The following is an 18,578-nucleotide window of genomic DNA, read 5'->3' as shown; positions in this document are numbered from 1 at the left end:
AATTAAGAACTTTATGGTACAAAGACCAAAAAACCACAATTTTAATGTGGTGGCAAAAAATAAAATAAAGGTATTTTGGACTTTTCCACAACCATTAAATTGCTTATATTATAGATGGATAGATTTTTTTTGGAAGTAAGAATTGAGAAAGTGATGAAAGAAAAAAAAAATAGAGAATAGAGAGAGATTTGATAAGTTTGATAAAATATAAGAGTTGTATTATTTTAATAATAAAATTAAGAACTCTATGGTACAAAGACAAAAAAACCACAATTTTAATGTGGTGGCAAAAAATCAAATAATTGTATTTTGAATTTTTCCACAACCATTAATTTTCTTATATTATAGATCGATAGATTTTTTTTGGAAGAAAGAAGTGAGAAAGTGATGAAAGAGAAAAAAAATAGAAAATAAAGAGAGATTTGATAAGTTTGATAAAATATAAGAGCTGTATTATTTTAATAATAAAATTAAGAACTTTATGCTACAAAGACAAAAAAACCCAATTTAAATGTGGTGGCAAAAAATCAAGTAAGGGTATTTTGGACTTTTCCACAACCATTAATTTTCTTATATTATAGATAGATAGATTGATTTTTTTGGAAGAAAGAAGTGAAAAAGTGATTAAAGAGAAAAAAATAGATAATAGAGAGAGATTTGATAAGTTTGATAAAATATAAGAGTTGTATTATTTTAATAATAAAATTAAGAACTTTATGGTACAAAGACCAAAAAACCACAATTTTAATGTGGTGTCAAAAAATCAAATAAGGGTATTTTGGACTTTTCCACAACCATTAATTTTCTTATATTATAGATTATTTATATTAAAAAATATTTATTTAAATAATTAAATAATATTTATCCTTTTTATTCTCATCTCATAGTATCACATAGGGGAATGATTTAATGGATTTATCCAATCCATCCATCAAATCATATGGATGGATTCAATCCATCCATCTTATTTTATAAATCCATTGGATATTATTTTATCATTTATTAAATAAAACTTTTTAATAAAAAAATATATTAAACATATAACTTTTTTGTTAAAACACAAAAAGAAAATAAAATATATTTGAAAATTAGAAAAACATTTCAGATTCAATTTCTTGTTTTCAAATTTCTTTTTCCCCCAAACTTCACGAATCACCACGCTCTCCAAACGAAGAACCCTAATTTCGTATTCCCCCAATTTCATCTTCCCCAATTTCTTGATGAAACCATTTAGCTAGCAATTCAACTCAACATTTTGGTGCTACAATCGCAATTCAACTCAACGTTTCGCTGCTACAATCTCAATTCATCTCAGCATCGCGAATTCAAATCAGCATCACAACTCAACGTTTCGTATTCTCATAATCGTTGTCTCTTCTGCTGGATATTCTCTCTTTAGCTTTTCAAGATTTCTCTTCGGCGACTGTCGATCTATTTTTCGCGTTTTCTACTTCAAAGGTAAACATATAGTATTTTCTGGAAAAATCCATGAATGAGTAGGTACGCAATCAACTATAAAATATCTGATAGTTACTCGTATTTCAATGTTGTTCTTGTGGCTGTTTTGCTCAGGTGGAATCAAGGTTTTCGGTTGTGGCTTCAGGTGTAAATCATCAAGTTTCATCAAGAGAGCTTTAACATACACCATTAGTAGGCTTCTTACTCGAGATCATTGGTATTTCCCGCGTTATATATTGTGTTCACAACTAAATTGTTTTAGATTATATCACTTTATCTGCCTTGTATTGTGTTAGATAATTGTTAATTAGGTTGGGCTCAAGAGTTGTTGATATGGTGAGCTTATAGTCAAACTTTATTCAGATGAGTTTCTGCTCTCATTGTTTTGGATTCGGAAATAGATCCAATGAAATTAATTTAGTCACACACATATTCTTGACTATTTGTTATTGTCCTTGAATCTGAAATGATTGGGCCGAAAAACAAATTCAAACTATGTTAAACTTGAGATAGGTGTCTTTTGTCTTCTCAAACAATTCTGTCTTTAATGGTAGTTCAACATTGTACAAAATAAACCAGTTGCCACATCTGACTGTTATTGTTGCTTTGCACTGAATGCTGACTTGCATGAATAAAATTTATAGAAGTTATTTAGCATTTAACCAATTAGTCAGACCTTGTTAGTTGAGAGGCATACCTTGTGAGCTGTTAGAATAGTTATTTTGTTAGGCTATATGGTTTCTATTACCTATGATGAAATAATTTTGTACTTTGCAATAAGTTCATGTAATGTTTTTGTGGATCTAAGATGGATGGATGAACATGTATTTGTTATCTTAGCTTCATGATCTAAGATGGATGGATGAATTTTCTTACTTTGTTAGTTGTCTAGTCAATAGCTATGTTGGTTGGAAAAAAACCTTAGTTTTATCAACACATTACAAAAATGACTCAACAATCTTTTAGAGCTCATTAGAAAAATTCAAGTGTCATTATCCAATGACATCAGTAAAAACAGTTCAACCATTTTTTTCATTCTCTGCATATCTTTCACTCTCTTATCTGTTTCAGCTTTTGGTGTCACAGAGCAGGGAAGTCTCCTTGATTGCACTTATTTATAAACTTAGAGATGCTTAAAGTTGCAATTTAAATGAATGTTCAAAGCTCTTCTATTTCAACATCCATCCATATACTAATGTCATAAATCAATTTGCTTTTAATGATATGTAGCACCATATGTTCTCACTTGTACAACAAATAAAATCAATTTTTCTCATTTTCATTCGACCAAGCAATTAGCTGAAGAAAATTGTCATAAAGTCAAGTAGTTAGTTAATTTGCACCGAAAATTCTGATTTTGATGACTATACAACTTAAATGAATGGTGGAGTCTCTTATTGAAAAGTCCCACATAGGCAAGATTGTGAAAAGTCCTACTTCTAGTCATTTTCGTACCATTGAATAAACGCATTGTTTGTTTTAACATCTTACTACCAATTTATGAGACAGTTAGTCTCAAATTGTTTTTTTAAGCTAAAGTACTATACAGTTAGTCTGTGCTAGTTCTATGTTGATTTAAAAGCTTGTTAGTGCCTAATATTTTTAGAACAGTTAAGGTAGAGGTGCATAGTATTTTTAGAATAGTTATCTCTTTCTGTGTTACATTAAAGTTAATACTTTATTTAATTAAGTTTGTAATTTGTGATCTCATAATCGATCTTGCAGGTGGGTGTTGATATGCTACTACTTCAGAGGAGGGATGTTAAACCAGCTATGGTTTGCACTGCCAATGATTTACAAGGGAGGAAAGATTTTTCAAAGGGACTCAAGGTTCTTCTCTTTGAAGGAGACAACAATTCTGCTACTGAAAAGCTTGAAGACAAAATTGTTGAATTTAATTTCACTTTTTCTAGACTTCATTAAGATTAACATTAAGATTAATTTATTAAGACTATTAAATTTGTGTAACACAATAATTGTGTCATTTCATACTAATGTATGTACAATTTACTTCTTAGAACAATGCATTTTTCCATTTACTTAAAAGATTAATTTATTTGTTTATATATATATATATATATATATATATATATATATATATATATATATATATAAATATATATATATATAGAGAGAGAGAAATTTTTACAATTAAGAATATTTAAATTATTTTCTTGTGAAATTTAAAATTTTTAAATAAAATTAAAAATATTAATTTTTTTATGAAATATAAAAAATAATTAAGAATATTTTTTTTTTTGTGAAATTTAATTTTTTTTTATGAAATTTAAAAAATAATTAAGAATATATAATTTTTTTATTGTGAAATTTTTTTTTTATGAAATTTAAAATATAATTTAGAATATTTAAATTATTTTTTAATGAAATATAAAAATATAATTAAGAATTTTTTAGTGAAATTTAAAAATATAATTAAGAATTCTTTAATGAAATTTAAAAATATAATTAAGATTTTTTAAATTAATTTTTTGGATGGATGGATATCCATCCATTAGAAATATGTTAATGGATGGATCGGATGGATTTTATCTCTTAATGGATGGATTGAATTGGATTTTTACTAAGAGAGTTTAGTGGATTCATAATGGATTAATGGATTGGTGTGATCCATCCATTAACAATCCAATCCATATCCATCCAATCCATCCATTTTGCCACCCCTAGTATCACATGTCATGTATTCAATTTCTATAATATACTAATTCTTTTTAAAATTAGCATGTGATATTTATTTTTAAACTTTCATTAATTTGTTTTTGAAAAAGCTAAAATGCATTAAAAAATAGCACAAGAAGTGCTAAAATGTAAAGATAGACAAACAAAGGCCAAACACAAAGTCAAACGGCTAGCTTCAACCTAAAAAAACACACACAAATTACTGCAAAAACACCAGCAACAAGCCTAAAATCAGTTGCCACTACTTGCACCAAGCTCCAAAAAAACATTATGCAATTGACAAACACAACAAACCATGAGATATCATAACAAAAGCTACCTTTAGAACATTTTATGGACTCCTTAGACTATACCACACACCATATGAAGAATTGGCCAATTTGCACCTAACTTCTTCAACGAAAAACTCTAGGGTCCTTGAGAGATTAAACTTGTTGTTGGGTTTTGTCACCACATACCTAAGTTTAGTTTGATGTTGCTAAACTTATTTTTAGCCAATTCCATGAGAAATTAATTTGTCACCCCTTTTTTTTATATTTGTCATTCCCATTTTACGTTATTTTTAAAATGTCACTGACACTATTTATTCAAAAAATTTACTTTTTTCTGGAAAAAAATTACTGTTGCCAAAATCATCAAAAAATAAATTTCTGGTACCGCAGAGCAAATTTCTGGTACATCTTTTTGGTCGATACCGGAAATTCTTTATTTTTTACAAAATTCCAATATCCATTTATCGGAATTTTCAAAATTTCCGGTGCAATTTAAAAAATTAAGTCTCAATATTATTGGAAATTTCAAATTTCCGGTATTTTTCATATACCGGAAATTTTAAATTTCTGGTAATATTGGTGATGTGCACTCTTATACCGGAAAATTTTATACATCAACCGGAAATTTGCATACATGTGGTGGTGATGTGCACTCTTATACACTATTCCCATGATGGTTTTAATTTTTTATGTACCGAAAATTTCAAATTTCCAGTATCAATTTTAACTTCTACATATATCGTAAATTTGAAAAATCTGGTACCGAAAATTTTAATTTTCCGATATGTAGCATCAGACACGGTAAAATTGATAATATCAACAAAATTTCCGGTATTTATATGAAATTTTCGGTACGGTACCGAAAATTTCAAAAAATCCGGTATTTTACGGGGATAATTTGATAAAAACGTCCTATTTTAAGGGGGTGACAGGTATAAAATGGGGGGAGCAAGTTAAATTCTCCAATTCCATGAAGTAATTTTTGTATTTTCCACTATCTTGTCTAAGCACACTTCCTTATTCCGAAATAATTTACTATTTATTGCCTTCCAAATACTCCGAATACAAGCAAACCAGAATATGATAGTTATCTTTGGAGTTGTCTTAACATAATCTAATAAACCAGCAAACTGCTCCAAATGCAATAAGCTTTCTTGTTGGAATGTCGTTTTGATTCCAATCTACTGACAAATTAAGCAACATATACTTGTAAAAATTAGACACTCGAAGAACATATGAGATACCGATTCCTCACTTTCATACCCACCCTCACACTACAGAGAACCTTAGCCCAACCCTCCTCTCTTGGCTAAATTATCTTTAGTTGCTATTCTATTTTGAAACACTTTCCTCAACAAACAAGAAATTTTAGACAGAACATCCTTATGCCAAGCTTTCAACCATATTGGGTGCAAAGAGCTTGGGATATTGCTAATAAGCTCCTTATAAACCTCTTTGGCTGAATAAATGGCAAAAGGATTTCCTTCACCAATGATTGAATTGCACGTATTATTCCACCATATGGAGCAGCCCCTCCCCCCAATCTTTCCTCCAACTCCTTATAATGAATACAAAAACATTACCAATGATCCTTAAATTAGTTTGAAGAATATATTAAAGATATTTTAAGTGTCAATTTAGTTTTTTTACTTAATACATATAATTTAAAATTAAAAAAAAAAACAACTTTTTTAGCTTTAAAATAATAGAACTTTTATAATAAAATTTTCTTTTAAATTTATCAAAAAGTAATTTACTTATTAATTTTGTTAAAGTTCACATATCATCGTGTTTTCAAGTTGACTAACGTTAGTTAGACGAAATTAATATATCATTAATTGTTAATAATTGTAAGCAAGATCGTTTAATTGTTTTTAATTATTAATTGTTAGACAAGTCGCATTTCCTAATTCTAATTTTAAGTTTTATTTTATTTTATTTTTAGTATTTTACTGATTGTTTTTAAGGGAGCATAAGTATTTTTATCAACTAAAATACAATGAAGTTTTAGAACTAAAATAATTTCTCCATCGAAAAAAAAAAACTAAAATAATTGAAGAACAAAACAAAACAAAACTATCTAAAACCTTTGGCATAAATTTAAATTGTTTGACTACAAAGTTAGGTATTTACAATCTATATCAGTAGTAGTTGTGCCACGTTCTAATAGAATAAAATATGAATTCAGTAATTGATATGCAATTGAGATGGTAAAGTTGGTCATCATAAACTAAAAACAATATTGGTGTTTTGCCGGTATGTACTTCGTAGCTTAAAGGTGTTGTAATTTATCTAACAATAAGTGGAAACGTGCCTATCGCATATTAGGCTACTAGAATGGTGAATGGATCATCGTATTCAGGAGAGCTCTTAAAAACTCACATGGACTAATCTATCGAGCTTAAAAAATTAGGAAATTTCTTATTCTACATCACGTGAAATTTCAAAAATGTATTTCAAAATCGAAAGTATATTTCCAGTGTGCACCGTTATTGTCATTAATGTTGGAACTAACCGAAAATATAACTACTGTGTGGAACCACAAGTATATTTTCGGTTCATCGAACACCTAAAAGGCGCGCTGTCTCTTTCATTCCTATAACAGTTTCAAAAACAAACAAACACATTTATCTCTCTCAAAATTCTTTCAATCCCATTTTTACCGAATCAACCGCATTTGCAACTGAAATCATTCTAAGACATCAAATATCAGTGTATCAAGTTTCGGAGAACAATGTGGACGACATGGAGGCATGTGGTTTGTATGAGTGTTTAGCCTCCAAATCCTTCGTAGTATATGCATTATAGGGGCTACACCCGTTAAAGCCAACACTTTCACATCTACTGCGAAATGACCATCTGCAACCTTACGAAAATATTGCTTGACGTTAGAGGTCACCTTTGCATCCCCTCGTCAATATGAAGTCTTTCATGACCCAACTTTTTTTACTCAGAGCTACCCAACACATTATAAACTAATTTGACAAGACAAATTGCATCTCTCTAACAAGTTAAGTACTCCAAAATATGATATTCTTGCAAAGCTTTCTTATTCCCGAATATACGATCCCGTCTATTCTAAGACATGACCACATGTAAACGTACTTAAGAAGACCACACAAAAAATGAATGAAGTGAGCAAATGACAATTTACAAATTTAGAAAGACAAGAAAAGAAAAAAATTGAATAAGTGGTTACAAATTACCAAATTAACAAACCAACCATTAAGCAATGGCCACAACACTACTCCATAACCCTTGGTTACAACAAACTTTTCCTTTATAAACACAACACTCATTCCATTTCCATTCCAATTCTCTCTCTTTCTTCTTCTTCCTTCATTCATCCATCTCCATCTACCTTCCCATCATGGATCCCGTTAGCGAATGGGGAAACACACCTCTCATAACCGTCGACCCCGAGATCCACGACCTCATCGAAAAAGAAAAACGCCGCCAATGCCGCGGAATCGAACTCATCGCATCAGAGAATTTCACCTCCTTCGCTGTCATAGAAGCCTTAGGAAGCGCACTCACCAACAAATACTCAGAAGGCCTGCCGGGAAACCGTTACTACGGCGGGAACGAATTCATTGATGAAATTGAAAACCTCTGTCGTTCGCGTGCGCTGCAAGCTTTCCATCTTGATCCACAAGCGTGGGGAGTTAACGTTCAGCCTTACTCCGGTTCTCCGGCGAATTTCGCTGCGTATACGGCGGTTCTTAATCCGCATGATCGGATCATGGGATTGGATCTTCCGTCCGGTGGTCATCTTACGCATGGCTATTATACGTCCGGCGGGAAGAAGATCTCGGCGACTTCGATTTATTTTGAGAGTTTGCCGTATAAGGTGAATTCGACGACTGGTTTTATTGATTATGATCGGTTGGAAGAGAAGGCTTTGGATTTTAGGCCTAGGTTGATTATCTGTGGTGGTAGTGCCTACCCTAGGGATTGGGAGTATAATCGGTTAAGAGATGTTGCTGATAAGTGTGGCGCTCTTTTGCTTTGTGATATGGCTCATTTTAGTGGCCTTGTTGCTGCTCAGGTACAAAATTTCATATCATGTTTACAATCTTTGCTTTGTCGGTGTTGTGATGCGTTGATTGCAGTTGCTGTGATGCACATTACCAATCTTTGCTTTGCAGTTTTAGTAATGATGAATAGAATTCAAAATCGAAGAGTATCAATAATCAATAATATATGGATTTATCAAGGCGAAATTTTGTTAATAAATCTTTTTGAGTAGTTAGTTACCTTGGTGATGTAAGAATTCATCAAAAGGCATGTCCGATTATAGCTCAGCATTTCTTGCGGATACTAATATGCTTTGTAGCACTGACACCTCTAAAAAAATGTGTGTACACTGACACATGTTGTTCGGTTCTTTCAAATGATTATTAGTGTCAACATGTCAGTATCAGTGTCGTGTCCGTATTTCATATAGCTAATATGACTTATTTTGTTGGGTGTGAATGGACGATAAATTTATTTTGTTGTTGTGTTTACAGGAAGTTAATAATCCGTTTGAGTACTGTGACATAGTGACGACAACAACTCACAAGAGCTTGAGGGGTCCTAGGGCGGGTATGATCTTCTACAGGAAAGGACCTAAGCCACCCAAGAAGGGCCAGCCTGACAATGCAGTTTATGATTTTGAGGACAAGATCAACTTTGCAGTCTTCCCCTCTCTTCAAGGTGGTCCTCACAATCACCAGATTGGTGCCCTTGCTGTTGCCTTGAAACAGGCCATGTCACCTGGGTTCAAAGCTTATGCAAAGCAAGTTAAGGCCAATGCAGTCGCCATTGGAAATTACTTGATGAGCAAGGGATACAGTCTTGTCACTGGTGGAACTGAGAACCATCTTGTATTGTGGGATCTTCGCCCTCTTGGATTAACCGGTAAATACCTCACTCACACCTAAAAAATATCTCATGTTTAAATTGCGTACAATCGGTTTGAAACTTAATATCGCCTTTTGAATTTCTTTGCAGGAAACAAGGTGGAGAAACTTTGTGACCTCTGTAACATCACAGTGAACAAAAATGCTGTTTTTGGCGATAGCAGCGCGTTGGCTCCTGGAGGAGTACGAGTTGGTAAGAAACTTGATATAAACTTGTCAAATTACATGTTTACTTGAGGTGGCTGAGTGGAGTTCTGTTAACAGGTGCTCCAGCCATGACATCTAGAGGCTTGGTTGAAAAGGACTTTGAGCAGATTGGAGAGTTCCTTCACCGTGCCGTGACTCTCACACTAGAGATCCAGAAGGAACATGGCAAACTTCTGAAGGATTTCAACAAGGGCTTGGTTGGCAACAAAGACATTGAACAACTCAAAGCTGATGTTGAGAAGTTCTCTTCCTCATTTGGTATGCCTGGTTTCCAGGTATCTGAGATGAAGTACAAGGATTAAACTTTGCTCTCAAATATTTCGCTCAAAGTTTGAAACATGGTGGAAGACAAATGGAGAATATAAATAAGCTTTTCCTATTTTGTTTTCATGTTTTTGTTAGCCTGATTATTTTTTTTCTTAGTACTAGTATCACATCAAAACAAAATTTGTTATTTTCCTTATGCTTACAGGCTTGTTTGTTTCATCATATTGTATAAAAAAATGGACGCGAGCAGCCTGCTCCTACATATTAAATTTAGCTAACAGAATAAAGTAGATTATTGTAATTTGAAGTCTTTAGTACTTGTTTTAACTTGTTCATAACCCAGACCCTTGCGCCCAAGTACTGCCTGCATATACAAATCTAATCTAACATCTCTGGTATGCTACTTATTGTTTGTCTCATTCCTTTGAGCTAGGAAATGGGGGTTAATCGATGGTATTGGTGGGTTTCTCTTAGGCCTGATTGTTCTGACTTTTTTTTAAAATAATTTTTATAGTGTTATATAATTTTATAAAAATAAATTTTACAAAAATTTTTTTTATAAAAGCTTCGAATCAAATAAAAATTTTATTTCAATATTTATTCTTAAAATATGATTTTATGTATTTCATCTATTTATGGAAAAAAAATTGGACATCAAAATTTCAAAAAATCTCTTAATTTTGAAACTATTTCAAATAGATTTTTATTAAAATCATTTTTGAAATACAACTTTTTAAAAAAATTACAATTTTGACTAAGTTTTGGTCTTCAATAATGTATGTTTATGTTATAGGATGTCAAAATTAGTGTTTCATTTTAGAAAAAACGAATAAATAAAAATTTGTAATATTTTAAAAAACGGTTTTAAAAAATTAAAAAAAAACTATTTTTTTAAAGTTAAAACAATGAGGTCCGTTATCTCATTACCTAACTAGTACGTATTGATTAAGTTTTTTTTGACAAAAGCAAACTTAACTGATATTATTCAACAAATAAGGTTCAATACAAGGAGGTACACTATTAATGAAGCTACGCCTAGCCCAAGAATTGGCCGCCTTAGCTAAAGCATGGGCAACCGAATTCGCTTGGTGCCTAATGAACTTTACCTCAAAGTTCGGAAATAAAGCTAATAACTGCCGAATGGAATTAATAATAACACTAAATTCAGAACTACCCACTTTTGAATCGTGAATAGACTTAATGACAATTTGACAGTCACTTTCAAAAATAACATGAGATAGATGGAGGGAAATCACATTCTGGATAGCTTCCTTCAAGGCGATAGCTTCCGCTTCAATAACGGAAAAAAATCCCGCATCCCAGGACACACCAGCTGAAACAAATCTTCCCGAGTGATCCCTAAAACACCACCCTTTATTTGTAGTACCATGCACATTACTGAAACCTGCGTCAACATTACATTTCAGATAATTATTCAAAGGCGGACTCCACACGGTTGAGATATTATTAACAACACCTGAGATGTTCTCTTCTCTAGCTGAGAACCAATCATACCAATTATGGTAGGCATACCAATTATGGTAGGCCTGTAAACCAATTCTCATAGCATCATCCCGAGTATCCTGCCAAACCACATTATTCCTACTTCTCCAAAGCACCTCCAACAAAACAGCAAATCTACCCGCATCCCTACGATCCTCACGGCTACACACATCAAAGATAAGGGACTTAGCATCATGAAAATTATGTAACCGGTGATCTAATATAGAAGATAAACCTGCTGCACGCCAACTTTGAAGAGTGCAAAAACATCCGAAAAATACATGCCACTCATCTTCATCATCCACCTCACACCAAGGGCATAAAGACGGACACTGAACATGATGTTATTGAAGCTTTAAGCGCGTTGGGAGGCATCCATTACAAATTCTCCAAAGTAAATGCTTAGCTCTAGGTGGCGCGGAAATACTCCAAATATTCTTCCACCTACTCTCCATACCGTGGTTCCGAGAACTACTAAGCCATCCTTTCCACAGTTTATAACCCGATTTCACACTATACTCCCCATTCTTCTCCTCGTGCCAAATCAACCTATCGTTCACTACATCCTCCACTAAGGGAACTCTAAGAATGGCTTCAGCCCCTTCATTGTCGAAAAGTTGTTTTACCTTAATAACATCCCACTGCTTGATGGTTGGAAGCATAAGATCCTTAACAAAGAGGTTATACACATTTTGACCTTGCGGACCATTTGCCCACCATCCATCTTTCTCCCGGATCCACGGATCATACATCACCTTTATACTACTCCCACTTCCAATACTCCACCGACTACCAATTCTAAGGACTTCCTTAGCCTTCCACAAACTCCGCCAAGCATAACTTGGATTGTTACCAATCTTAGAATCAGGATAAGAGGAATTAGGAAAATACCTTGCTTTAAAGATCCTAGCCACAAGAGTGTCAGGTTTTGAAACAATATTCCACCCTTGCTTTGCAACCATAGCCATATTAAAAGCTTTAAAATCCCTAAAGCCCATACCTCCTTCACTTTTCGAACTAGTCATCCTATCCCAAGCCAACCACCTAATACCTTTGTTGTTACGACCACCTCCCCACCAAAACGAATTAAGCATTCTTTCAATATCATTCACCACCCCATCCGGAATCAAATATACACTCATAATATAGGCCGGTATCGACTGGAGGACTGATTTAATCATAACCTCCTTTCCTGCTCTTGACAAAGACCTACCACTCCAAGTATTGATGCGTTTCCAAATTCTATCTTTGATAAATGAGAACACCGCCTTCTTACTTCTACCGATCATCGAAGGTAACCCCAAATACATTCCCGTGCCCAATACATATTCTTATTAAGAACACTATCATTAACAACTACGATTTCTTTTTTTATTATATGTATTTATTTTTAAAAAGTTATAAATTAAGTTATGAACTTAATTATAATTTTGATCTCTTTATTTTATCTGATTCACAAAATTAATCTTTTTTAAATTTAAACAATTTTAATTTTTCCTCAATTTTTTGTATTAAAAAATCGATAAAATGGTTGAATTTAAAATAGAGAATAGAGATTAATACTTGACCAATAAATAACTAAATGAATAAAATGGATAGGTTAATTATGTGAATCACATAAATTAAGAAAGCAAAACTATAATTAAACTTGAATTATAAGTTGCTTTACTATATTATCATTTATGTTAATTTCTTATTATAGTATTGAATATTTATTATTTTTTAATTTATCTTTTGCATATTATTAAATAATGATAATTTATAAGAGACTCATAAATTTGTCTTCCATACAATAATTATTATATTTCTTAATATCTATGAAATTGTTAGAAATTTAAAAACTAGTATATTTATTTATGATAAATGTAAATATATAAATGAAGGAGAAAGAATACTGATTTTATTAAAATATTATTTATTAAGTATTGAGAATAATGAACCTGACAATAATTAAAGAGTAAAATTAAAAAAATAATTAATATTGCATATAAAATTCATTTTAAGACAATTTTATTTTAGGGTAATGCTAACTTGTGCCCCAAGGGCACAAGATAATAAACCCATAAATAGAAATTTTTTATTAAAAATAATAATAAAATCATTAATTATAAACTTGTATTAAATGCATTACACAATTTCCAAGAAAATTTTACTATATTTATCTCTTAACTTGTGTCCCAATATGTCACTCATTATACTATTTTTTTTATTTAATTGATTATGATTTACTTTTTACACGGATAATATATAAATTAAACTCTTTTTTTACATAAAATTGATTACTACTTAGCTACAATCATTTGTCAGGGTTATTAATACAATTTCATAATTTCTAGTAAACCTAAGGAATTACTTTTTTTAGTAAAATAATTGATTTTTTGGGTCAAAAATAGTAATTGATTTAATGCACTTTTCTTTGCCAAATATTTAATACACATAAATGTTAAATCAACCAAACTCTTTCATATCCGTTAAATCATTTTTGTTTCCTTTCTCAACGGTCACATACCCCAAAACAAATCAAATTGCAAAAACACAAAAGTGAAGTAATAATGAACATAAGACCGTTACATTGAATCTAATCTTTATCTTATATATATATCAACCACTTCCTTAAACATCATCGTACTCATAAATCTCATCTCATACTTTACCTTAATTACAACAATTTAGAAAGAACAAAGAAAAGCAGAAAAAAAAATGAAGAACCAACAAAACCAATACAACATTCACAAAGCCTTCTTGTTCTGCAACTACATACTCTTATCACTATCCTCTAGCTGCATCTTCCTCACTCTCTCCCTAAACCTCTTCCCCTCAATCTGCGGCTTCTTCTTAATCCTCCTCCACGCATTCACCATCGCCGGAGCCGTTTCCGCCTCCGGGTCATCCTCCCTAACCACCATCACCCGCTGGTACTCCGCACACATGGTTGTCACTGTGTTAACTGCCATTTTTCAAGGTTCGGTTTCTGTGATGGTTTTTACTAGAACTGCGGATTTTCTTGTGGAGTTGAAGTCTTATGTGAGGGAGGAAGATGGTTCGGTTATACTGAAACTGTGTGGTGGACTTGCTGGTGTTATATTTTTGTTGGAGTGGGTTGTTTTGATATTGGCGTTTTTCTTGAAGTGTTATTCTGATGAGGAAGATGGTGGTGGTGGTGGTGATGGTATGAGGAGTGGGAAGGTTCAGAGTGAAGAGGAATTGAAGAACTGGGCATGAAATTTTCAAGTGTAATGAATTGTTTGGTTTATAAGTTACAACAACATTGATTCTTTCATTTGTTGGATTTAGGTGTTTGATTATTATTAATATTGTTACTACTAGTGCTATGTTATTTTGATTCTTGAATCTTTGATGGATTTCATGTAACCCGTGATTATTGTGGCAATATACTGTTAAAGAGTAAGGGGGTTAATTGTTTTCATATCCTATTGAGAAATGAATCATTTTCATTTTGGTTCATTGAATTTGTGGAAGCACTAGTAGCCAGAGAGATAAGATAAACAAAAACTTTTATAGTATATTTATTAGCTTTAGGAAAATGATGGAAGATGCATCTCCTTAAGTTGAAATTCAGGAATTTTGTCCTTGTGCTCTGTACTTGCTTTTTTATCTTCAGAAGTAAATACATGTACCTGGTATGATATCTAGTGTGGAGTATTGGTTTTGCTTCATTTTTGGATTTGGATTTAGGTATGATTATATGTGTTAAGAGTCCCACATAGTAGAAAAGAGAGGAATTGAGTTGTGGGTGTGATTCACTTATTATTGGTTAATTTTCCATAGTTCTTTCATATGTATGTTCCTTCAAAAGTTAGAGTAGTCTTGAATCATATTAGGTGGCTTAAGTGTTGTTATATAGTCAATGTATTTTTAGAGCGGATCTTACAATGTCGTAGAAATCGAATACAATGTATATTGATTTTTTTAATCTCGAGAATAGCAGGGTTGCTTATACATTGTTTGAGAGTATCACAACATTTTAAAGAGATGATTATCCGTGACTGATCTCCATAATTTTTTTAATGGCTGAAAAATATTTTTTTTTAAATGTTTTTTCAAATACTGTTCAAACTATTTTAAGACGTTTTCCTTATTTTTTATGTCTACTAAAGAAATACTGGTTATAATTATTATGTTCTTGACTACAACTGACCATTTCAAGTTGAAGGGAATCACTTCAAAATATGGCAACAAAAGATGATAAATTGTCTAAGTGGTTGTTATCATAGACAAACTCGGCTTTGGCTAATATGCATAAGGATTTTCCTTATGCACCATGCATAAGCCTACATAAGCCATTGGATCATGTTTTTAATCCAGTATTGAGTATTGAGTGGTGAGTATTGAGTAATAACAATTGATGTCTAGAATTTGATCCAATGATCCAAGGGTCCATTTTATCTATGCGCACCCGACAAACTCCTTTCCATTTGGAAAGATTTCAAGAACCTCCTTAGACTTAAAATTAAGGATTTCTTTTCATAAATTCTAATCACCCGCTTTCATATCAAGGAAGAAGAAAAAAATTATATCATGAATATTATGGCTTGTTGTCTAAAAAAACAACACTAAAAAGAAATTCACATGTCATGCTCTGAAGCCATCTGACACACCATTTAAGAATTATAATTGTTATATGCAGGGCCGGATTTGGGCCCGTGCATCCTGGTCTATCGCACAGGGCCTTCAAATAATCGGGGCCTCAAATTTAATTGGCTGATTTTATAAAATATAAAACTAAAATATTATCAAAATATACCGTTTGAAAATATTAATCAGCTATATTAAATGGCGCAGTGGTAATGAAAAGCGCTTGGCAAAAGCACGTGGTCTGTTCGAGGCTTTCTGGCAGCACTTTTTAAGCTAAACTTTATGTCTGTTTGAGGCTTTCTGGCAGCACTTTTTAAGCTAAACTTTATATTTTATTTGAACTGTAACTTGTTAGTTCATTTAAATTGAGGTTTCAAGGCTTGGTGGCAGCATTTTAAAGCTAATTTTAATTATTTCATTTAAATTGAGACTTGATGGTAGTTGTTTCAAACTAATTTTTATTATTTTATTTGAACTAGTATTTATTATTTTGGAAATTTATCAAAGTGCATATCTTTTTTTCTCTTATTTTATTGATTAATCAAATATTTGTTCTCTTTTGAAATCTATTCATATAATTTTTATTTTTTAATCAAATTTTATTTTCTTTTAGAACTAATTTATATAATATAATTTTAATAGCCAAATTAAAAAAATGATTTTTCTTAATTCTTACAATTTTATTTTATTTTTTATTATAAAATTTATATATCATTTATAGTTCATATTTAATATTCATTGTATGACCAACTCATTTATTATTAAATTTTAAGATGAAATATAACACATTATTATTTTGTGATTTAATCCATTGTTTTTTATATTATAGAAAGTAATATTCTTTAAATTTATTTATAATAATATATTAAAAAGTTAGCAATATTAGTATTATTTTTAATTAAGTCACTATTATTAAACAAAAAAAAATCAATAAACTAAATTGACTATTTCTATTGATAATTTAGACTTATATATGCCATTAGTAAATTGTCGTGCTATCCTTATAATATGGTCTCAAAATTTTTATTAGAGGTCAAATTTTAAAATTAGAACAGGGCCTCCAAATCGTTTGAGACGGCCCTGGTTATATGGATAAGAACTTTAACTGCAAAAAGAATGAGAACCCTTCAATATTTCAAAAATTTGTTGCCACCTCCAAGAAATGATATTGGATCACAATTCTCGCATAACAATTATGGAAAATCAGGTCATAGGTACACAAGTGTATAAACAAGGCAATTGGTCCACCACGAGCTAACATGGCTACTAAAGAGCCATAAATGACTATGATTACTGGGGTCAACCTTGTAGGAGGATAGTGGATCGTCACTGATGCCTCCCTCTATGTCGGCTACGACCATGCTATGTTTAAGAAATACATTCCCACTTAAGATAAGAAATGGATGTTGGTAGATTCACAAACTACCGAGCTTATTGTCATTGGAGATGTGGAGCTACAATTTACACCCCCAAAGAAGTTGATTATCAAGAATGTGATGCACGCTCTAATATGTCACAAATGCACGATACATTCGCATAATAAAATAAGATGGTTTCTTTGGGACTATGATTGATTATCGATTCTTTTGTATTATTTAATTAGCTAAAATGATATAATTTTGATGGTTTGGATATTTTATAGGTTCAGAGTTTTAATAAAAGATAATCTTAGGATTATGATTTTTCTATCTCAGACTGACCATGTAAATTAACTGTCATCTCTACTATATTATTAGAATTTTAGAGTTTGCAGATTTTAAATAGATAAATGTGAACTATATCTCCTTTAAGAACATATAAGTATCTTAGTCAACTGAACCATCTAGTTTCATGGTTGCTTTAGTCATAAGATCCATTAAACAAAGTTATTTTTAAGGGAAAACAAGATTTTCTCAATTTAATCAAAATTATTTTTCATGAATTATTTTAATCATCAGACTTTTATGCATAAGATATCAATCTTTATCTTTCTAACCATCGATTGATATGTGATATTGTCTCTACTTTTATAGAAACATTCGTAAAAACAAAAGTTAGAGCAAAGCTTAACTTCTCATAAGAAGTTTGAAACTAAGAGTTACATAAGGTCTGTCATTTAGACACTTTTCATAATTCTAAGACTATGCGAGTCTACTCACTCATAGAAATCAACAAAACAATAAGTATAAACAATGGCATAAGTATAGTAGAATAATGATAAAGCAAATAAAACCTGAAATTGATTATAAAATGAAAATACAATAGTAGTTGTTCCCAAATTAAAGTAAAATGTAGTACAAATTTTATCAGTGAATTCTAACAAAATTAAATCCCTAAATTGAAGCTCCAAGCCTCTTTTTATAGCCTAAAAATATTGATATTGGGTGATTAGTCACAATAATGCAGTGGTCGTTCAGTCCATAACAAGCATATTTAAAAGTGAAATAGTCAGGAAGCTGAAACATTCAATGGTACTAGAAGAATTACGCTCCTTTTAAGGAATTACACGTGGCTCGCTCTCCATTTTCTAATCCTTTGTGCCCTTAAGAATTACGGTTGTCATAGTTATTACGTGTGGGCCGTAATTTTCACTAACTTTTGCCCACTTGTTTAGTTTTTTCTTCTTTCTACAAGAACTTTCAATCTTGGTCTCGATCACTTGAATATAAGTCAAGTTCCTTTGTTCTTCACTGTT

General features: G+C 31.5%; 2 protein-coding genes and 1 long non-coding RNA gene across 4 annotated transcripts; all 3 read left to right on the top strand.

Moving 5' to 3' along the window:
• Positions 1-1,126: 1,126 nt before the first annotated feature.
• LOC131607925 (uncharacterized) lies at positions 1,127-3,470 on the top strand. 2 transcript variants are annotated; one of them, XR_009285445.1, is made up of 3 exons: positions 1,127-1,458; positions 1,573-1,650; positions 3,184-3,470. It is a non-coding gene; the product is annotated as an uncharacterized LOC131607925 (long non-coding RNA). The 2 variants fall into 2 exon arrangements; XR_009285444.1 differs by having other exon boundaries at positions 1,573-1,675.
• Positions 3,471-7,656: 4,186 nt separating this feature from the next.
• LOC131607923 (serine hydroxymethyltransferase 4-like) lies at positions 7,657-10,109 on the top strand. Its single transcript, XM_058879873.1, has 4 exons — positions 7,657-8,475; positions 8,939-9,329; positions 9,423-9,524; positions 9,596-10,109. Exons 1-4 carry the CDS (start codon positions 7,798-7,800, stop codon positions 9,838-9,840), a joined length of 1,416 nt encoding a protein of 471 aa, XP_058735856.1. The 5' UTR covers positions 7,657-7,797; the 3' UTR covers positions 9,841-10,109.
• Positions 10,110-13,944: 3,835 nt separating this feature from the next.
• LOC131607922 (uncharacterized) lies at positions 13,945-14,735 on the top strand. Its single transcript, XM_058879872.1, has one exon. The coding sequence runs from the start codon at positions 14,009-14,011 to the stop codon at positions 14,528-14,530; it is 522 nt and encodes a 173-aa protein (XP_058735855.1). The 5' UTR covers positions 13,945-14,008; the 3' UTR covers positions 14,531-14,735.
• The last annotated feature ends 3,843 nt before the right edge of the window (positions 14,736-18,578 follow it).

The sequence above is a fragment of the Vicia villosa genome, linkage group LG5 (assembly GCF_029867415.1).
Source record: "Vicia villosa cultivar HV-30 ecotype Madison, WI linkage group LG5, Vvil1.0, whole genome shotgun sequence".
Lineage (NCBI taxonomy): Eukaryota > Viridiplantae > Streptophyta > Magnoliopsida > Fabales > Fabaceae > Vicia > Vicia villosa.
This window is presented reverse-complemented; position numbering and strand designations above follow the sequence as displayed.

Coding starts and splice junctions, on each gene's coding strand:
- LOC131607923 (XM_058879873.1), top strand. CDS start 7,798: ATGGATCCCGTTAGCGAATGGGGAAACACACCTCTCATAACCGTCGAC. Junction 8,476..8,938: donor GTGGCCTTGTTGCTGCTCAG/GTACAAAATTTC, acceptor TTGTGTTTACAG/GAAGTTAATAATCCGTTTGA. Junction 9,525..9,595: donor TCCTGGAGGAGTACGAGTTG/GTAAGAAACTTG, acceptor TTCTGTTAACAG/GTGCTCCAGCCATGACATCT.
- LOC131607922 (XM_058879872.1), top strand. CDS start 14,009: ATGAAGAACCAACAAAACCAATACAACATTCACAAAGCCTTCTTGTTC.